The 18,664-nt window shown below is 39.1% G+C and overlaps 2 protein-coding genes across 4 annotated transcripts in view; one reads left to right on the forward strand and one right to left on the reverse strand.

Annotated features, from left to right (window-relative positions):
• Nucleotides 1–3,687: 3,687 nt before the first annotated feature.
• Nucleotides 3,688–17,604, forward strand: tagln3a (transgelin 3a). The gene is made up of 5 exons (XM_079814059.1): nucleotides 3,688–3,834; nucleotides 4,277–4,494; nucleotides 8,689–8,863; nucleotides 10,291–10,393; nucleotides 15,349–17,604. Exons 2-5 carry the CDS (start codon nucleotides 4,303–4,305, stop codon nucleotides 15,530–15,532), a joined length of 654 nt encoding a protein of 217 aa, XP_079670185.1. The 5' UTR covers nucleotides 3,688–3,834; nucleotides 4,277–4,302; the 3' UTR covers nucleotides 15,533–17,604.
• The window catches only part of LOC307124675 (uncharacterized protein), a 45,631-nt gene continuing 44,358 nt past the window's right edge, over nucleotides 17,392–18,664 (reverse strand). For all 3 annotated transcript variants that reach the window (XM_079814057.1, XM_079814058.1, XM_079814056.1), the window contains one exon: nucleotides 17,392–17,730. In XM_079814057.1, coding sequence (XP_079670183.1) covers nucleotides 17,668–17,730 — 63 coding nt within the window. In that variant the 3' untranslated portion in view covers nucleotides 17,392–17,667. The remainder of the gene's footprint in view (nucleotides 17,731–18,664) is intronic.

Consider the following 18,664-nt stretch of genomic DNA (forward strand, 5'->3'; position numbering starts at 1 on the left):
GCATTTATACAATGACATAAGGAAAGTGATTAAAACACATTAAAGTATAGTGCAATTGATAAAAGAATATGTCTATGTGGAATGCAGGTAAATGAATACTGGACTGATTTGAGAGCAAATGCTCAATTCTACATGGACATGGGAAACCTGGTATTCGACCGTTCTCTGGCTGAGTGAGTATCCCTAAGTTGTCTAAATGATAAGATTGCGAACACAAAAGTACAATGCAATAAAACAACAAAGAAACGAACGTCTTTTTTTCTCTCCATAGTGAGAACAATAGGCTCTACATGGATATGCTGAGGAATGTAAGAGCTCAGCTGGATGCACACACAGGCCAACAGTGATTGATATGGACAAACCATTGACTGATTAAATGGAGAGTGCTGAGGCTGCTTTGCTGATCTAAGGGATGCGAGCAGGACAGCAGCCAATATTTTTTGCTATAGCAATAGAGTTCTCTTAGAGATTGCAATTAATTAGTTTGCAGGAATGCTTTTTATACAGTATGAAGTGTGGAGGACAAGGAGAGCCACTTTAAAATAAAATAAAGAAATCCATTATGGGTTAATTAAGAAGTTATTAAATATGAATCAGATAAACAAAAGTGATTGGCAAATGCCTTTTTAAAAGTTATTTGTAATGCAAAAAGATTAATTAAAATAATTTAGAAATTCATTATTTTATAAAAAAATATATATTTTTACCCAAAACACAAATTTAAATAAATGCTTTTTTTTATTTGAACATTTTTTTATTTACTTTAAAAAAAAAATCTTCAATTGTTAGTTGATTTCTTTATTTTTTTAAGTGAGTTGTGGCACTTTTAGCCTTCCATATAGCTGACATATTTTGTGGTGCGACATGCTGTACTCCGTTTAAAACTGTTTTAAACACGGCAGGCTATAGTTATTATGCAGTTCTTCAGACTACACAAAATACAGTTGTGGTCAAAATGATTGGCACCCCTGGTAAATATGATCAAAGAAGGCTGTAAAAATAAATCTGCAATGTTTTTCCTTTTGATCTTTTATTTAAAAATGAGCAAAAATCGAATTGACCAATCACGCTTCTCTGTCTGGCAATCCAATGGACGAGTCTTGAGTTTGGAGAAAGGTGCTTGTCCTGACTGCATTGTGCCAAGTGTAAAGTTAGGTGGAGGGAGGATTATGGTGTTGGGGTTGTTTTCAGGGGTTGGGCTTGGCCCCTTAGTTCCAGTTGAAGGAACTCTTAATGCTTCAGCACACCAAGACATTTTGGACAATTTCATGCTCCCAACTTTATGGGAAAAGTTTGAGGACGGCCCCTTCCTGTTCCAACATGACTGCACACCAGTGCACAAAGCGTCGGTAAACTTTCATTGAAGTAAAAGAATTGAAAGTGGGGGGTAAATCACATTATGAATAAATGCTTTTCTCCAAAACATGTTGGCCATAATTATTTGCACCCTTTTATTAAATACTTTTTGCAACGTCCTTTTCCCAAGATAACAGCTCTGAGTCGTCTTCTATAATGCCTGATGTGTTTGGAGAACATCAGAAATCATTCCTTCATACAGAATCTCTCCAGATCTTTCATATTCCCAGCTCTTCTCTTCAGTTCATCACTCATTTCTATAGGGTTCAGGTCAGGGAACTGGGACATTTTGTGCTCAGTCACACATCTGTGTGATGATTTTGATGTTTGTTCTGGATCATTGTCCTGATGGAAGTTCCAACTAAGGCCCATTATAAGATTTCTAGGCCATCAGGTTTTGATTTTTTATCTGTTAGTATTTGCTAGAATCCATGATGCCATGTCTCTGAACAAGATGTCCAGGACCTCCAGCAAAAATAATAGGCCCATAACCAGCAGTTGATTTAACCGTGGTGTGGGGTACTTTTTATCCCTATTTGCCCCAAACACATCTTTGTGGGTTTTTTAGCTTCATCTGACCATAGAAGCAGATCTCTTTTGAAGTTCCAGTCATGTCTGACAACTGAATATGCTGGAGTTTGTCTCTATAAGCGAGGAGGATTTTTTTGAATCCCTCCCAAACAACATGTGGGGATGTAGGGTTGTTAGGATTTTAAAAAGGCTTTCGGACCCCAAGACTCAACTCATCTCTGCAATTCTCCATCTATGATCCTTGGAGAGTCTTTGTCCACCCAAACTCTCCTCCTCGCCGTGCATTAGGACGATATAGACACGCGTCATATTCCAGGCGGATTCATAACATCTTTAGTTGATGGGCCCTGATGGTGGAAATTGGGATTTTTAATGCTTTAGCTATTTTATTTCAGCCACTTTCTATTTTGTGAAGCTCAACAATCTTTTGCTGCACATCAGAACTATATTCTGTGGTTTTACTCATTGTGATGAATGATTAAGGGAATTTAGCCTTTGTGTTTCCTCATATTTATACTCCTGTAGAACAGGAAGTCATAGCTAGACAATTTCATGATCATAGTCACCCTGGCGTGTTAAATGTTTTTTAATATTAATGGGAATATACTTGAGAGATATTTTACTCATAACGTTTTTTAGGGGTGCCAATAATTATGGGCAACGTGTTTTGGAGAAAAGCATTTATTTCATAAGGTGATTTACCCCATACTTTCAAATCTTCTACTTTTGCGCATTTAAATAATAGATCAAAAGGATAAACATTGCAGATTTATTTTTACAGCCATCTTTATTCATATTTACCAGGGGTGCCAATAATTCTGACCAAACTGTATATGTAGCCTACTTCTTTGGACTATTGGAGGACTGATAGTTAACTGCAAAAAAATCTAAATGTAATTAAAAATGGAGACCATCTCAGCAACTAAGATATTCTATACCAGTACTTTCCACATAGGCTAGCCTACCATGTTTTAATGCTGAAAAGGTTGATCATATTATGTATTATTTGCCGACTTCCTATTTTTATATATTCAGAGTGCTTTTGCAATTAAGCTACTTAACAATGAAGAATTGTGCATATTACATTTTGTTGGATTCACTGAAAATAGTTTTTTTTTTCACTGAAAATCCATTATTGGTTTATTAAGAAAAGTATTAAATATGTATTAGATAATTAAAAGTGATTGGCAAATGCATTTATTTTCCCCCCTTTTTTTAAAAGGTTGTTTTAATGCAAAATATTTCAATTCATTTTTATATTTCTTTCCCCAAAAAGAAACATTTAATGTAATTTTTTTTCTCCAATTTAAACATTTATTTATTTCAATTGGTTGCTGATTTCTTTGATTCGTATTATTTACCAACTTCTTATTTATATATTCAGTTGAATGTAAAGAATTTTTTTTTTGGATTCACTGAAAATTTCTTTAGAAATATCACTAATAGGGCCTATAATCAGCCTTTCAATAGAGTAAAAAAATTGCATTTGAGGATAGACTTAATTACAGTAAAACTAAAGATGGCATCATTTCACGCACGACCTTACATCATGCCCAAGTGCATATACAGCCTAGCATATAAAGATCGTGTTCTTCATGGCCTATTTTTCATGTACGCACTGATGCCTTCATATGCACACAAGCCTTTTTTTCTTTCTTTTTTTTGCTCTCTGCTGGACGCGTTTTATATATGGCTTCTGCAACATGTCAAGCCAATGATGCGCGCAACCTTCAGCTTTACGTAACACTTAGCCTACTGTACAGTTCCTAGCCAACCCTCTTTCCATCAGCGAGGACGCGTGATGCTCTGGTTTGGCTGCTTCCATCAAGTGACGGATGCTGAGCCGCGTCCCAGTCCCACCCCCTTGCCCCATACGAATGCTCATCCATGGTGCCAACAGACGGACATTACACGGGCGAGGAAAACAACAAACAGCCTCCATCACTAGTGAGTAGATGCATTGTGTCTCACCGCATTGCTGATAAATTAGACTAATTTGCCTATATTAAACAATCAGTTAGCGATGCGCAGTTGCCTACTGCCATTTACTGGAGTGCGTCAGGCTCAAGTTGGCGTTTTAGTCAGTTTGTTGTCGATCAAATCGGTTTAAATCAGCGCAAATAATATGATGATTTCGCTCGTTCATGTGTCGGAGTGACTCGACGTGTGTTGCATGGAAATCAATGGAGGATAAAAAGCCCATCGTTTTATTGTATGGCTTTATCAAATTATCAATTCCCGACAGGCAATTTAGCTCTTTAAACACAGACACAAATCATTGTCAATATGGTTAGCCTCAGAGTGAGCCAATGCTCTAATCTATTTTACATGGTCTGTGCTTGAAAATAAAATCCAGTCTTTTCAGACATACGCTGTGTGTGTGTTTCAGATTATCACCACTGACGGTCAGTATTAATGAGTGCTGCCATGGCAAACCGAGGGCCCAGCTATGGGCTCAGCCGTGAGGTCCAAGAGAAGATTGACCAGAAGTATAATGCGGAGTTGGAGACTCGGCTTGTGGAATGGATCCTGGTCCAGTGTGGGGACGACTTGGAGCGACCTGAACCTGGCAAACAGAACTTCCAGAAATGGCTCATGACTGGAACAGTACGTGCTGAAAATAGGAATATGGGGAAGGAAATGCGATATCCTTATAATGTCAGCAACTCATTTTTAACAAGGGGAGCCTGAGACAACATAACATTTGTCATTAGATACACACTTAAGTATAAAGGTTCATTGACATCTGTGCTTCAATGACATCTATAGTACTTCTTTGATGCACAAAAGGTTCTATAGTGGGAAAATATTCTTTAGAATAGATTATTAAAACGTAAAATGGTTATTTTAAGAACTGTTCACTGAAAGGCTCTTTGTAGACCTCAAAGTGGTTCTTCTAATGCTTTTGCTGAATCTTTATTCTTTTTAAGAGTGAATCTCAACTGGAATAATAATCACCTTGCACATTAATATTATACTTCCATGAAGCCTTTGTGGATGTGTGAAAAATTTGGTTTAGAAACAGTTTTCACTCAGAAATTGCTAGTATTTCACAGAAAATGAAGAAATGGCAAGTAACACATTGAATTAAACATGAAATTTAAATACTGAAATGGTATATTCTTAGAAACATACTCCAATAATGTTTTTTACAACGTCGAAAAATGCTTTTTTTACAGAGTTGTCGTGTGTGATGTATTCAAGATATTTTTGCATCTGGCCCTGTTTACACCTGGTATTAAAGGGATAGTTCACCCAAAAATGAAAATCAGCCCATGATTTACTCTGCCTAGGTGTATATGACATTCTTCTTTCAGACTAATAAAATCGGAGTTATATTACAAAAGTCCAGGCTAATCCAAGCATTAGAATTGGATTCATAGTTGCTCTGTTTTTGAAGTCCATAAAAAGTGCATCTGCCCATCAAATAACGTGCTCCACGCGGCTCTGGGTGTTAATAAAGGCCTTCTGAAGCGAATCGATGCGTTTGTGTAAGAAAAATATCCATATTTAAAACTTTATCAAGTAAACTTTCGACCGACCGCCTTCCCTGTTCAATTTATGGAAAAATTGTTGAAAGTTCCCCTGCCGATCAAAAGACTAACGCCACCAGGTGGGCTCGTCATGACGTCACGTACGCATCTTGAGTTTCACTTTCAACATTCAACACTTTTCCATGGAATGCGGTCGGTCGAAAGATGCTAAATACAGGTGTAAACGGGATCTAAAACGTTTTGAGTTTGCCCACTTTCGACCACTTCGAGGTAGTCGAAAAAAGCACATTAGTCCATATTGCCCTCGTAGTGTAAATGATCATGTGGTCAAATGTGTTCGAAAAGACATATAAAGCCCAATTTATACTTCTGTACGCTGTAGCTACGTCGCAAGTTGTGTGTTGCACAACATACCCTGACGTGCACCTCTCCAAAAATGTAACAACGCGTCAATTCTACGCGGACCTCAAACACTGTGATTGGTCTGCCAGAACCCCTCCCTCAGGTCAATAAATACATTTTAAAAAATCTGCGATAGGAGTGTGTGTCCAGAAATGGGATAATAGTTTCATCCTTACATCTGCTATATAACACAATATTTTGTAGTCCAGAGATTCTTTATGTTAGTGAATAATTACATAGATGCGCTGTGCATGTGAGTGTGAGCTCTTGATGGTCTAGTGGTAGAATTTTTGTGAAGTGTACCAGAGGTTCTGGGTTCTAATCCACCATTGTATAGTTTATTTATTTTCTCATTAAAACCAAAGATGTTAATCAGTGATTGTATATCAAGAACAGGGACACATTTGGGTGCATTTCGTTTTGTGATTTCAACGGAACAAATAAAGTCTCCATGTCTATGCATGAGCCACCGATACTGAAAACAGCAGCCACGATCACTCTGCATGATTTCAGTGCCAGATCGCCTCTTATTGACCTCTACTAATCAACTTGAGATGCTTAATTTGTATAAGATACAACAACTCAAGCTGCAAGAAAAGTCGCTATCTATTTGTCGCCATCACTGCTGCTGCTACAATGTACACAACAAGCTGCTTCTTCTTCTTCGGCTTTTGCTTTGAAACTGTGGGTTACACCATCAACATGCTGGTGGACACTGCCTACTAGCGGTCTGCATGTGTAATGGCACATTGACGCGGACAAGAACCCAGAAGTATAAATGAAAACCAACGCGTAACTTACGGCGTAGAGGATACGGCGTAGGTCCGACGCAGAAGTATAAATCAGCCTAAAGACCGACTTCTCTCCGCCTACTGAGCTAACGTGTAAACATTATGGGAAGTGCGCTAGCCAGATGGGATTTACACTTTGGCAGGAGACCCAAGTTTAGTTTGTAGAGGAAAAACATACCAAGCACAATGTTCTCTCACCATTCCTGATTTCGAACACACTCACAGCGTTCGGCGGGGCTTGCAGCTATCAGAGCAGAAACTAAAGTTGAGGCTCTGTATGTTTTTCTGTCGTCTCCGGGTGCGTTCATAAGTAAATTGCGTGAGCTTATTTTATCCATTAGATCGAAAGATATGAAAAAAACCATACATTTACCCACCCATAGACCCTCCCCTTGAAGAAATCAGGACAGAAGTGGTCAAAAGTGGACAAAAGAGACGGATTAAAACACCAGGTGCAAACGGGAGTGTGTCTCCCTCGTCTCCTTGTGATCCGATCGACCAAAACACATCTTAAAGGAGTAGTTCACTTTAAAATGAAAATTACCTCATGATTTACTCACCCTCAAGCAGAGTTATGTTAAAAAATACCCTGACGCTTTACAATGGCATTGAGGGGGTCCATTGAGTTTGATGCTCAAAAAAGTCCATCCACCCATTATAAATGTTCTCCACACGGCTCCAGGGGGTTAATAAAGGCCTTTTGAAGTGAATTGATGGGGTTTTGTAAGAGAAATATCCATATTTAACACGTTATAAAGTCAAATATCTATCTTTCGCCAGACTGCCTTCCGTATTCAACTTAAAAAGCATACCTGTATGACGTCAGACATGGCGCAAACATTTTGAACTGCGAGAGGCGTTCCACTTTCTGCATTGATATTTTACTTAAAGTAAACATTTTTGATATTTAATAAACTGTTAAATATGGATATTTTTCTTACACAAACGCACCCCTTTGCTTCAGAAGGCCTTTATTAACCCCCCAGAGCCGTGTGGAGCACGCAACGTAAAGATTTTGGACTCCCAATCACTGCCGTTATAAAGCTTGGATTAGCCAGGACATTTATTTATATAACTCCGATTGTATTTGTCTGAAAGAAGAATTTCATATACACGATGAGTAAATCATGGGGTCATTTTCATTTTAAAGTGAACTACTACTTTAATTCGAGGTCTAAACAGGGCATTACTTTCAATTAATGGGTTGCTCCCTAGTCGCACACTATGCACTAAAAGCATTTACTTTGTTTTTTAATAAGTAATAAGACAGCGCACAAGTATTAGAACATACATACTAAAATTGTATCTCGATACCACACAACATCCGATTGTTGCATTCGCATGAAAGCATTAACATCTAAAGGTATCTTGTTGACTGCACGTGGTTACAGAGAAAAACTGGGCATCACAAAGGAGACGCATGACTAATGTAAACAATATGTGTTCTAAAATCGGCTAAAAATATCAAACATGTCTGATATTCTCCGACTGGATGGAATCAAAGTCTGAAGCTAAAAAATCTGTCATTTTCTGTGAAATGTGTCATCTCCGACTCCCCCTAGTCTGCAGACTGGCTGACTTTCGTCAACTAGTGTTGACTCGTCCAGACTGCAAATCAGACAAACATCTTTACACTAGCCATGTAGTGTATTCCAGACTTACATTTTTTTATTGTACTATTTCATTTTTACTTCACTTTGGTAAAAAAAAAAAAACTGTGGTCACTGGCCTCACATTCCTCTCCACTTTTATATTTTTGGAGAAAGTGAAAATTGAATCAACCAACAATATTTTGTCTCTTTATTTGTGCAAGGGCTTTTGGGATACACACTACATGGATGCACCGGAAATAGTACGCCATCCATGCGTGTTTGAGATACACCGCATCTTGTTTAGTGAAGCACTAATTGTAATCTTGCTCCTACTATTTAGGACACAGTATGGCATGCAAAGATTTTACACTAGAGGAGTAGAGATCTATATTTTTTAAATGTAATAGGCTCCCTTTCTGTCTCTTATGTGGTTCGTTATTGTTTTAGTCATCACTAGGACTAAGAATCTGTCAGAACTTAAATAATGTATATTTCCTTTTTTCTTAACCCCATCCATCCCAGATTCTCTGCCGGCTCATCAACAGTCTATACCCCAGCGGTGAGGAACCAGTTAAGAAAATTGCAGAAACTAAAATGGTCTTCAAACAAATGGAAAAGATTTCTCAGTTCCTGCAGGCTGCTGAAGAATATGGTGTTAACAGGGGAGACATATTCCAAACTGTTGATCTTTGGGAAGGTAAAACACACACACACACACACACACACACACCTGTGTGTATGTTTAAATGTTCAGTGCATTTGAGATTACAGTGTTAAAGGCAGTTTTGGAGCGGCTAGCAATGTCTCAGAGCACATCACATTACTCTTACTTGTACCACCTGACTGCTGCAGATTCATTTCAGCGTTGATAGTGTTGACATATAGAAAGAAATCCGAGTGTGAGGACGTGAACCGCTCTGGGTAGAACGTCACAGGTTGCCATCTTGTAATTACGGTTATGTCATGACGTGAATGCAGAATAAACTCGTTGTTTTTGTTCAGGAGGAACTGTAAAAGACGGCTACTGTTTGTTTGTGGCGCTCACTGACTGTCTATGACAGCACTGATGACATGCGATGTCTGCGCGAGCGGGTGCGCAGCGGTATGGAAATACATATGTTGATAGGCAGGTAGGACGAATGCAATGATTGGTCGAACATTTTTTGGTCTTGAGATTTCCACAGAAGATATATGTACATTTTTTTATATTTAGACCACTTCTTCAGGATGTGAAGAGACTTTCAACCAGTATAACAAAAAGTGTTTGTAAAACAAATGGCTTGCCCTACCAATTTTTAGGAGATTAAATGACTAGCTTGTACTTGTATTTTCAGAGACAACTCTATTTATAACATCACTTTATATACTGGAATTGTTGTACATCTCAAACATTGTTTATACACCACCATTCAAAGGTTAGGGTTCAGTCTTTTTTTTTTTTATAAATCGTTTTATTCAGCAAGCATGCATTAAAATGATCAAAAGTGACAGTGAGGACTTTTACATTGTTACCAAAAATGTCGATTGCAAATGAATGCTGTTTTGAATTTTCTATTCATCAAAGAATCCAGTGAAAAAAATATCCTGGTTTACACAAAAATAAGAAGCAGCACAACCATTTTCAATTTGATAATAATAAGAAATGCGTCTTGAGCTGCAAATCAGCATATTAGAATGATTTCTGAAGGATCACGTGACACTGAAGACTGGAGTAATGATGCTGAAAATTCAGCTTTTCCTGTCAGGGCTTATTTTGTGATGATCAGTTGACTGTACATTAAACATAACTTACATGAACGTTTGTATATCCCTACCCCTAACCCTACCCATGACTTATCCCTAAACTCAGAGGGAAATTATAGGTGAATAACACTGATGTAGAAGCACATAACCCTGGTTGTAATCCTAAACTTGACAGAAACTGTAAACTTGTCCCTCAAATCTGATTGGTTGATTGGAATGTTGTTCCAAGATCAACAAAGATGTCGATCCAAGAACATGTTGTACTCTGTGAAATCAGGTTCTGCTGTCATTACCATGGTGTATAATGGAAAGTACAAGATGCCTTTGCCAGGCGTTGTGTCACAGGAATCATGTTCACAAGCTTTTCGGTCTGTTTTAAAGGAAAGGACATGGCTGCAGTCCAGAGGACACTGGTGGCTCTGGGAAGTGAAGCTCTCACAAAGGATGATGGACATTACCGTGGAGACAAAGACTGGTTTCACAGGTAAGTTGGACTGAGAAAGGGTGTTACTCATTTGCACTTTGCCCAGGAATGAACTGAGACCCCCAGTGGGCAAACATTCAGTGCTGTGCCGTGATTGGTTTCTGGGTCAACATATTTTGCTGATCCTGGAACAACATTCCTGTCCAAAAATGTTATCCTGTCCCTTAAACCTAACCATACCCATAAGTTATCCCTAAAATCAGAGAGAAATTATAGGTGAATAACTCTGATGTAGAAGCACATAACCCTGGTTGTAAGACTAAGCTTGACAGAAACTGTAAACTTGTCCTTCAAATCTGATTGGTTGATTGGAACGTAGTTCCAGGATTAACAAAGATGTCGATCCAGGAACATGTTAAACTTGGTGAAATCATGTTTACCCAACAAAGCCTTCTCTGCTGGTGTTAAAGGTCTAAAAAGAAATGAAATTTGCCTGTGTATTTCCAATCACTTTCAGCTCCTGATTCTGTCTTTTGAGGCTTTGTCAGAGTACAAACTGAAAGTTGATCTAATCAGAATTTATCCATCACTTAGAGCTTGCAGAACTGCCAACAGTGTGCAAAGGAATCGAATCGAAATTCAGATGAATCAGTCAGTCAGACGGTTTTATTTGTACCTGGCTGGTGTCTAGCTGGCTTTAAATCGATCGCACATAAAGAGATGTACCTAATTAGAGTGTGAACAGTGCAAGAGACGTTCTGTAAGAACTGCTGATATATTACAAATGAAAGGAGGGCTTATTTTCAATTCAAATAATCATTGGTTAGTGCCAATGTATGATTTACTTGTGTGCAGAGAACAGTTAAGTCACACATTGGATCTCAATGAATGAAATATTCAATTTGAAAATTGTTATTTATGTACATTCTATAGTTTGTTAAGAACAAAATTATGTGACAACAGTCAATGGAAACCAAAATCTTCAACACCCTGAGGGCTCATCGAACTCGCATGAAGTTTATTACAGCAATTCATCCCAGACCTTGGGCAGGGCATCAGTGAGCTCCTGGACAGTCTGTGGTGCTACTTGGTGGCTTCGGATCCTCTGATGTCCCAGACATTCTCAATTGGATTTTAGACCTGGGGGACGGGAGGGCCAGTCAATGGCACCAATGCCTTCGTCACCTAAAAACTGCCTACACAATCTAGCCACATGAGGACGGGCATGATCATGCCCCAGGAGGAACCCAGGTCCCACTAGACCAGCATGAGGTCTGACAACGGCCCTGAGTACCTAACAGCTTGGCTAGCACATAGAGGTCTGTGCGGCCCTGCAATGATATACCTCCCCAGACCATGACTGCCCCACCGCCAAACCGGTCATGCTGGATGATGTTGCATGCAGCATGGCATTCCCCATGGCATCTCCAGACTCTTTCCCGTCTGTCACATGTGCTCAGTGTGAACCTGTTCTCACGTGAAGATAACGAGGCGCCAATGGCGGACTGGAATTCTGGTGTTCTTTGGCAAACGGGTGGATTTAGTGATTTGGGGGCCCAAAGCAAAATATAGGAATGGGGCCCTATACAATTGCACACATTTACCTGGATCATCCTTGAGGTTCCTTTCTCTGTGTCCCACAGTTGTGTCCAATTTTCCCTGTATTTCAAGAGTTCACACTTATATCAAATTAAATAGAGTAAAGATTATGCGTTTGGCGTGCTGTACGGGAGAGGGCTCGGAATTTTGGCCCGAACCCAGAGTATCCCTAGCCTGACGTTGTCATACTCAGATTCAGAATACGAGTCTGATACTGCTCCATTGGGCTGTGATTATGGGGCGTGTCTCAACCGAAATGCTTCTGCACTCAATTGGATAGACCTACAACCAATCAGGGCAACAGAGTAAGTAACGTATGTTGAGCGACGCATAGTAGTAGTTGGAAGTTTGGATCATTTTACGGACTCGGATCTTTGAATCTCGTTCAGCAATTTCATTCAAAGTAATTTCGTTAATTTCAGCAGGATATAATTAAAATGTCACATGTTAAATTCCCCAACACATCTAGTATTTATGCAAACGTTGATCACATTTGGAGCAAAGACCCACATCAAGATGTTGGGTCTGGGAACACACCATTGGCAGGGCTCAATCCGAGGGGCGGGATAAACGGTTGTCTTTCAAATTCCCTCTGCACGCAATAGGATATCGCTACAAACAACCAGAGCAAAGAAGAAGGTGAAGCTAGTTGATAGATTCAACTTTCGCTGTATCCAGTCGGCAAAAATTAATTCAGTGCCGTTGTTTTCTCAAAGAAAAGCTTAACTCCAATTTTTCCAGAGTTGCGGCCAAAGCCAATTCGAAAGGCCACTGTTCGCATCTTTGTTTTCAACAAACGCGGAACCGCTGCAACTCTGCTGTCATTATGTTAAGCCCGCCCACCGACTCTATACACAATGTGATTGGCCTGACCAGAGTTTGGTTTTTCCAGCTCGCAAGCCAACGGAGAGTTGCTAGACACCCTGGCTGCAAATTATATTTGCTGTCGTTAGGGAACATCTAGATTTCTAGGCTATGAATGCAGAAGATCCTGAACAGAACCAAAGGCATGTAATGCATGCACGGTCAACACAAAATGAACTAATCGCTCTCTGAAACAACTTGTTCCCGAGTCATATTAAAGATTAGTTCAAAAAGAACGAATCGTCACATCACTAACGCATAGTTGTCGTTGACATGTCTATCTGTACTGCTTTAATACTGTGATGTTTTGAAATGTTTCATACAAATAAAATAAAAAAACACATAGTTGTCAACAGAACTCAACTGCACACACGCTGGCAGAAGTAGAAGAGGAAGATGAGTGTAAACGATCTTTGCTGGTGTAAAAATAATTTAAGGATACAAGGAGTACTTTAGCCTGACGTTGTCATAGGCCCTGTCCCAAATGACACACTTCATGTGCACTTTCGGTCTTGTGGACTTACAATGGCCCCTGTGTGCGTGTGTCCGTTAAATCCACGAGACCGCAGGGTGTCCCATTTGTCATTTTAGGTCTCAGAAGTGTGCTCGCGAGCGCCCCCTTAGAGGTCGATATGCGCCCTCGATGCGCACTTCTGCCGAGCCTGCACTGGTGCGGGTTCCTCAGCAGACTTCTTCCCAGCAGTCAAAGCGGCATTCCGTCTTGAAAGTGCGAACTCAGAGGAAGACCGTGAGGGTTTAGGGTGCCATTTGGGACAGGGCCATACTCCGATTCAAACCAATTCAACCCATGCGCTCTTTGGTTACGTTACTGTCCATCATCGTATAAAGCCCGCCCTGACAATTTGATTGGTCCGAACAGCTCTGGCTCGAGCATAATTGCTCCACAACGGATTAAGTCCAGACCGAACTTTCCGACCTCGAATGTTGTGGGCGGGGCTAAGTTCAGCTGGCATCCAGGCTAGAGTGGGGTGCTGGAGGGATGCTAAAAAACTGTGAATGAAAGGAGGTAAATCTGCTGTATATATACACCTCTTATCGTTTATTAAATTGATTAGCTTAATGTGCTCCACTCGTGTTTAATTAGGTTTAATTATCTGAACATGCCCCTCCTGAAATGTGTTAATAAAACATCACTTTTCATGTAGCCTACGTGTTATAATGGCTTTTATTCTTGTTTTAGACCCTGAAATAGCAACAGTAGGCTATATGGTGAAATGACACATGGAATTGTCCGAGCTGTGTGGTGTGGCTTAGACTTGCCATATCATAATTTTCACCTCAGTGCAGTTACAGTACTCGTGTTTAATTACACAACAACAGGTTATAGCCGCATTAGAGTAGGTTGAACACTAGGTGGTGCTTTGGGGTTGATTTGATTTTCACTGTACAACTGCTTACACGGCAAGGCTGTAATTTGACTTTAAAATACAATTGTAATTATTTTAACAACAAATTTCAATGAAAAACAAAATAATAAAAAGGAAATTATAAACGTACACACTTTGATTATTTACCTAAGTTCAATGTGAGTGCCTGCCTGGAATGGAACTGTGCATGCGTCCTCTAGGCCTACTTGGATCCATTTAAAAACAATAAAAATATAATATGCACTGTTGCTCAGTATTTAGTTATAGCTTCAGATGCATGATACAAGCAGGATTAATTTGCTACAAGCAGGATACACAAGAAGCTTGTTCAATGCGGATAGTGACTGTCATGGTAACGAACACCACAGCAACCGCTTTCGCGTCCATGCTGAGCACGCATCTCGTTTATAAACAGCCTTTTTAGGGGGCCCTTGGCTTTTAGGGGGCCAAGGCAGTTGCCTACTTTTGCTTAATGGAAAGTCCAGCCAATACCAAGCGAGCTGTGCGGTGCTGAGCTGTGAGCACAGGTTCCACTAGAGGACATCGGGCCCTCATGGGGCCTTCATGCCACTCTCATGAAGTCTGTTTCTAACAGTTTGGTCAGAAACACGCACACCAGTAGCCTGCTGGAGGTCATTTTGTAGGGCTCTTGCAGTGCTCCTCCTGTTCCTCCTCGCACAAAGGAGCAGATCCCGGTCCTGCTGATGGGTTGTTGGCCTTTTAACTCCCTGTCCAGCTCTCCTCGTGTAATGGTCTGTCTCCCAGTATCTCCTCAATGCTCTTGAAACTGTATTGGGAGACACACCAAACCTTGCGTTGGATCCTCGCGGAGCTGGACTGCCTGTGCAATCTGAATGGGTAGCAGGTACTGCCTCATTAAACAGACAGTGACAAGGACCCTAACAAAACACGAAACTAAAGACAAATCAGTCAGGATGAATACGGAGAAAACAATCGTCTATGGCCAGCACCTGAAAAATCATTCCCTTTTTGGGGTTTATCTAGCTGTTGCCTCTCCAATGCACCTGTTGTCACTTTCATTTGCACCAAAGCGAGTGAAACTGATTCACAATCTCCAAATTGGACAGACTGATATCCCCGAAGTTTAATGGACTTGGTGTTATACTGAGATGATTAAGCGTTCCCTTTTGAATTGCGTTTTAGGAAAACCAAGGGCCACAAGCGGGAGTTTTCAGAGGAGCAGCTGCGTCAAGGTCGGAGTCTCATCGGCATGCAGATGGGAAGCAATCGTGGAGCGTCTCAATCTGGCATGTCAGGGTACGGCACCCCGCGGCAAATCATGCGGTACGACTCTCCTCGACACAATGGAGACCAGAGCAATCCCTAAACACTACACCGTTTGGTATTTACAATCTCTACTGGAGCCGAACGGCCAAAACTAGTGCTCCAGATGTAGGAGGAATGTGTACATGTGTATATATAGATATACAGTGAACTGAGGCTGCTTACACCAGTCCTAGAATTACACACATTAGAGTGTTGTCCCTTCACCCACAATGCACAAGTGCCGTCTATTATTGTGTCTCAGGCAAGCTCCAGATTAAGGTCAAATGTGCAAAAATAAATTGAATATTAGTATCGCAAGGCTCAACTATTTGCCCTTTACAAATGGTAAGCTGACAATCTGGTTCCTCTTGAACGTCTAAAGTCCATTTACAATCGCATATTCGGCTGATGCTTTTACCCAAAGCAACTTAAAGTGCACTCAAAGTATAGTGTCCTGGGAATCAAAACCATGACACGGGCGTAGCGAGCGCCATGCTTTTCCAGTTGGGCAACAGTAGACGAGTTGTGCATGCTGTCAAAAGAAAAATCGATTTTCAACTTAAAGCCATAGTTAACCAATCAGTGTGTCAAGATATAAATGTATTTGGTTGAGGTGATACTGTGCTATTGCTATCAAATGTACACTATTATCGATGTATACCATCTAACTATAAAAGGTGTTGTCCTGCTAGCAAAACGCGCCTGAAATCTCATTGTTGTGCATAATTTTCTGATGTCACTGTAAAGAATTAATGCTATACATTCCAGTGATGTGAGAAAAGAACGTGTTCTGAAGACTCAGTATCTTGTCAAATTGATACAAAAATTGTGGTATTAATGAAGTGTGTCAAATCTGTTTTGTTTTTCCGCATTGACTAACATGCATGTAAGTAAATGTGCTTCTGATGCTAAGATTGTATTGCAGATTACACCATTATTTCCTGTGAAGCTTCACGTTTTATCTATATACAGTACCTTTGACAATCAAAATCACTTTCCAATTGTCATGATTGAAATACTTCAAGATGTTTGGCCATTTAGTTCAACGTTTCTTGTTTTTACTTTTGTGGTTTGATTTTTAAATCAGCTTCATTTATTTGTTAAAAAAAAAAATGGAATAGTCTTACATTTAATTTATACTTGTATCACACCTCTGATTGTTTTTCATTATTTAATTAGTAAATGTATTAGTTTTAGTTGATTGTTTTAAATGTAGTCATTTTTCATGAGGTATGTTTACATGCAAGAATTTTCATTAACCGAATGAATCCAATCCGATTTCAGTTTCTAGAAGCTGTTTATATGAACAATAAACTTTCTGATTTACAGGTGTAAAAACATCATCATAAATACACACACATTCGACACTGCGCATGTGCACAAGAAATGTTTTAATCAGATTGAGAAAATTGTAAGATTCAAGCATTTACATGCTTAATCCCCCCCTCCCATTGATCAAATTATTTCAGGTCTGCATTACCCCTTTCAATCCGACCAAAATTTAAATTCCGATCGAGCTCAGTGGGATCAATTGTGGCATTTATATGAATATTCAATCCGACTGAGGCGTCAATTTGATTACTAACGAGTTATTGGCTTGCATGTAAACGTAGCTATTTTGACTGTTTGATTGTATTGAAAGAGAGGACTAGACATGGGATGAAATTAGTCTAAACTTTTAAATGCGTGCACAAATATCCATCACTGATGGAAAATTTTTCACGCATTCATTAATAATGTCAAGGCTAATTTCTTTGCACTTACTGTGAGGTTTAACCATTTTAGATGTTGATCAGTGTTATGGTGTGCGCACACACACATGACCACTGGAGAGTCTTGTATAACTGAAGGTAGCCTGCTCTTATCAAAGTGGAAATGGACAAGTTTGCATACTATGATACAGGTGACAGAAAACACACCCGACAGTAAACAAACTTGAGTTTATTTCAAGAGGTTAGTGTAACACTCCTTCGACTGATATACATTTCATTCTGTTTACTGAAACGCATCCAAATCATTACAATGACTTCACAAGTGTGTCCTCACGCATTTCTCCCTCTCACACAGTCACTCTTGAAGCGCTTTCAAAAACAAAACATTTGAACGGAAAGAATATGGAAACTAACTGGAATGAAAACAAATAAAAAACAATGAATCTAAAGTACAATGTCTGTCTTTTCATGTTCGCCCTTTACTTCACTCAACCATCTGGGTGTCCGTCTGCCCGTCTGCTGGTTCCACTACTTCGGCATGTTTGAGCTGAAAATCGAAGCAAAAATGTAAGTTCATCCACACAACCAGCACAAGAGGAATATGAAGCATGTGAGCTCATTGGCTGGCAGATTAGATACAAGCTTGTGCCGTGCAGAGTTTCACAACTACATGACACTTGTTTCTTCTAGTAATGTTTTGTCCTGTGCATTGATCCAAAGAAAGTCCAGAGTGAAAGAGGAAAAGTGGCTATTCAATATATATATATATATTTTTTTTGAAAATTAATTTATGAGGTGGAGCAAATATATATATATATATATATATATGTTCGACACTGCACATGTGCACAAGAAATATTTTAAATCAGAAAATAGTATGATTCAAGCATTTTCATTCTTTATTGATCAATTATTTTGTATCTCTCATATATATATATATATATATATATATATATATATATATATATATAAACATACACACACAACGGTCAAAAGTTTGGTCTCTTGAGCTCACCAAGGCTGTATTTATTTGACAAAAAAAAATAACATTCCAATTTAAAATAGCCGCTTTCTGTTTTAAAATAATTAAAATTTTAATTTATTTCTGTAATATCAAAGCTGAATTTTCAGCATCATTACTCCAGTCTTCAGCCTATTAGAATTATTTCTGAAAGATCACAACTAATTTTGTGCTCTATTATTAATAATGATTGGTGCAAAACTATTTATAATGGTTCTGATTTTGATCAATGTTGAAAACCATTTTTGCATGCTTAATATTTTTGTGGAAACCGTGACCCTAGCATCTTTGTCTGGATTCTTTGATGAGTAGAAAGCTAAAAAGTACAGTATTTATTTGAAATAGAAATATTTCTTATAAATATAATTGTCTTAACTATCTCTTTTGATCAATTTAATGCATGCTGAAAAAAAATATATACTGTGTGTGTGTGTGTGTGTGTATGTATGTGTGTATGTAT

This window comes from Gobio gobio, assembly GCF_949357685.1.
Source record: "Gobio gobio genome assembly, chromosome: 4".
NCBI lineage: Eukaryota > Metazoa > Chordata > Actinopteri > Cypriniformes > Gobionidae > Gobio > Gobio gobio.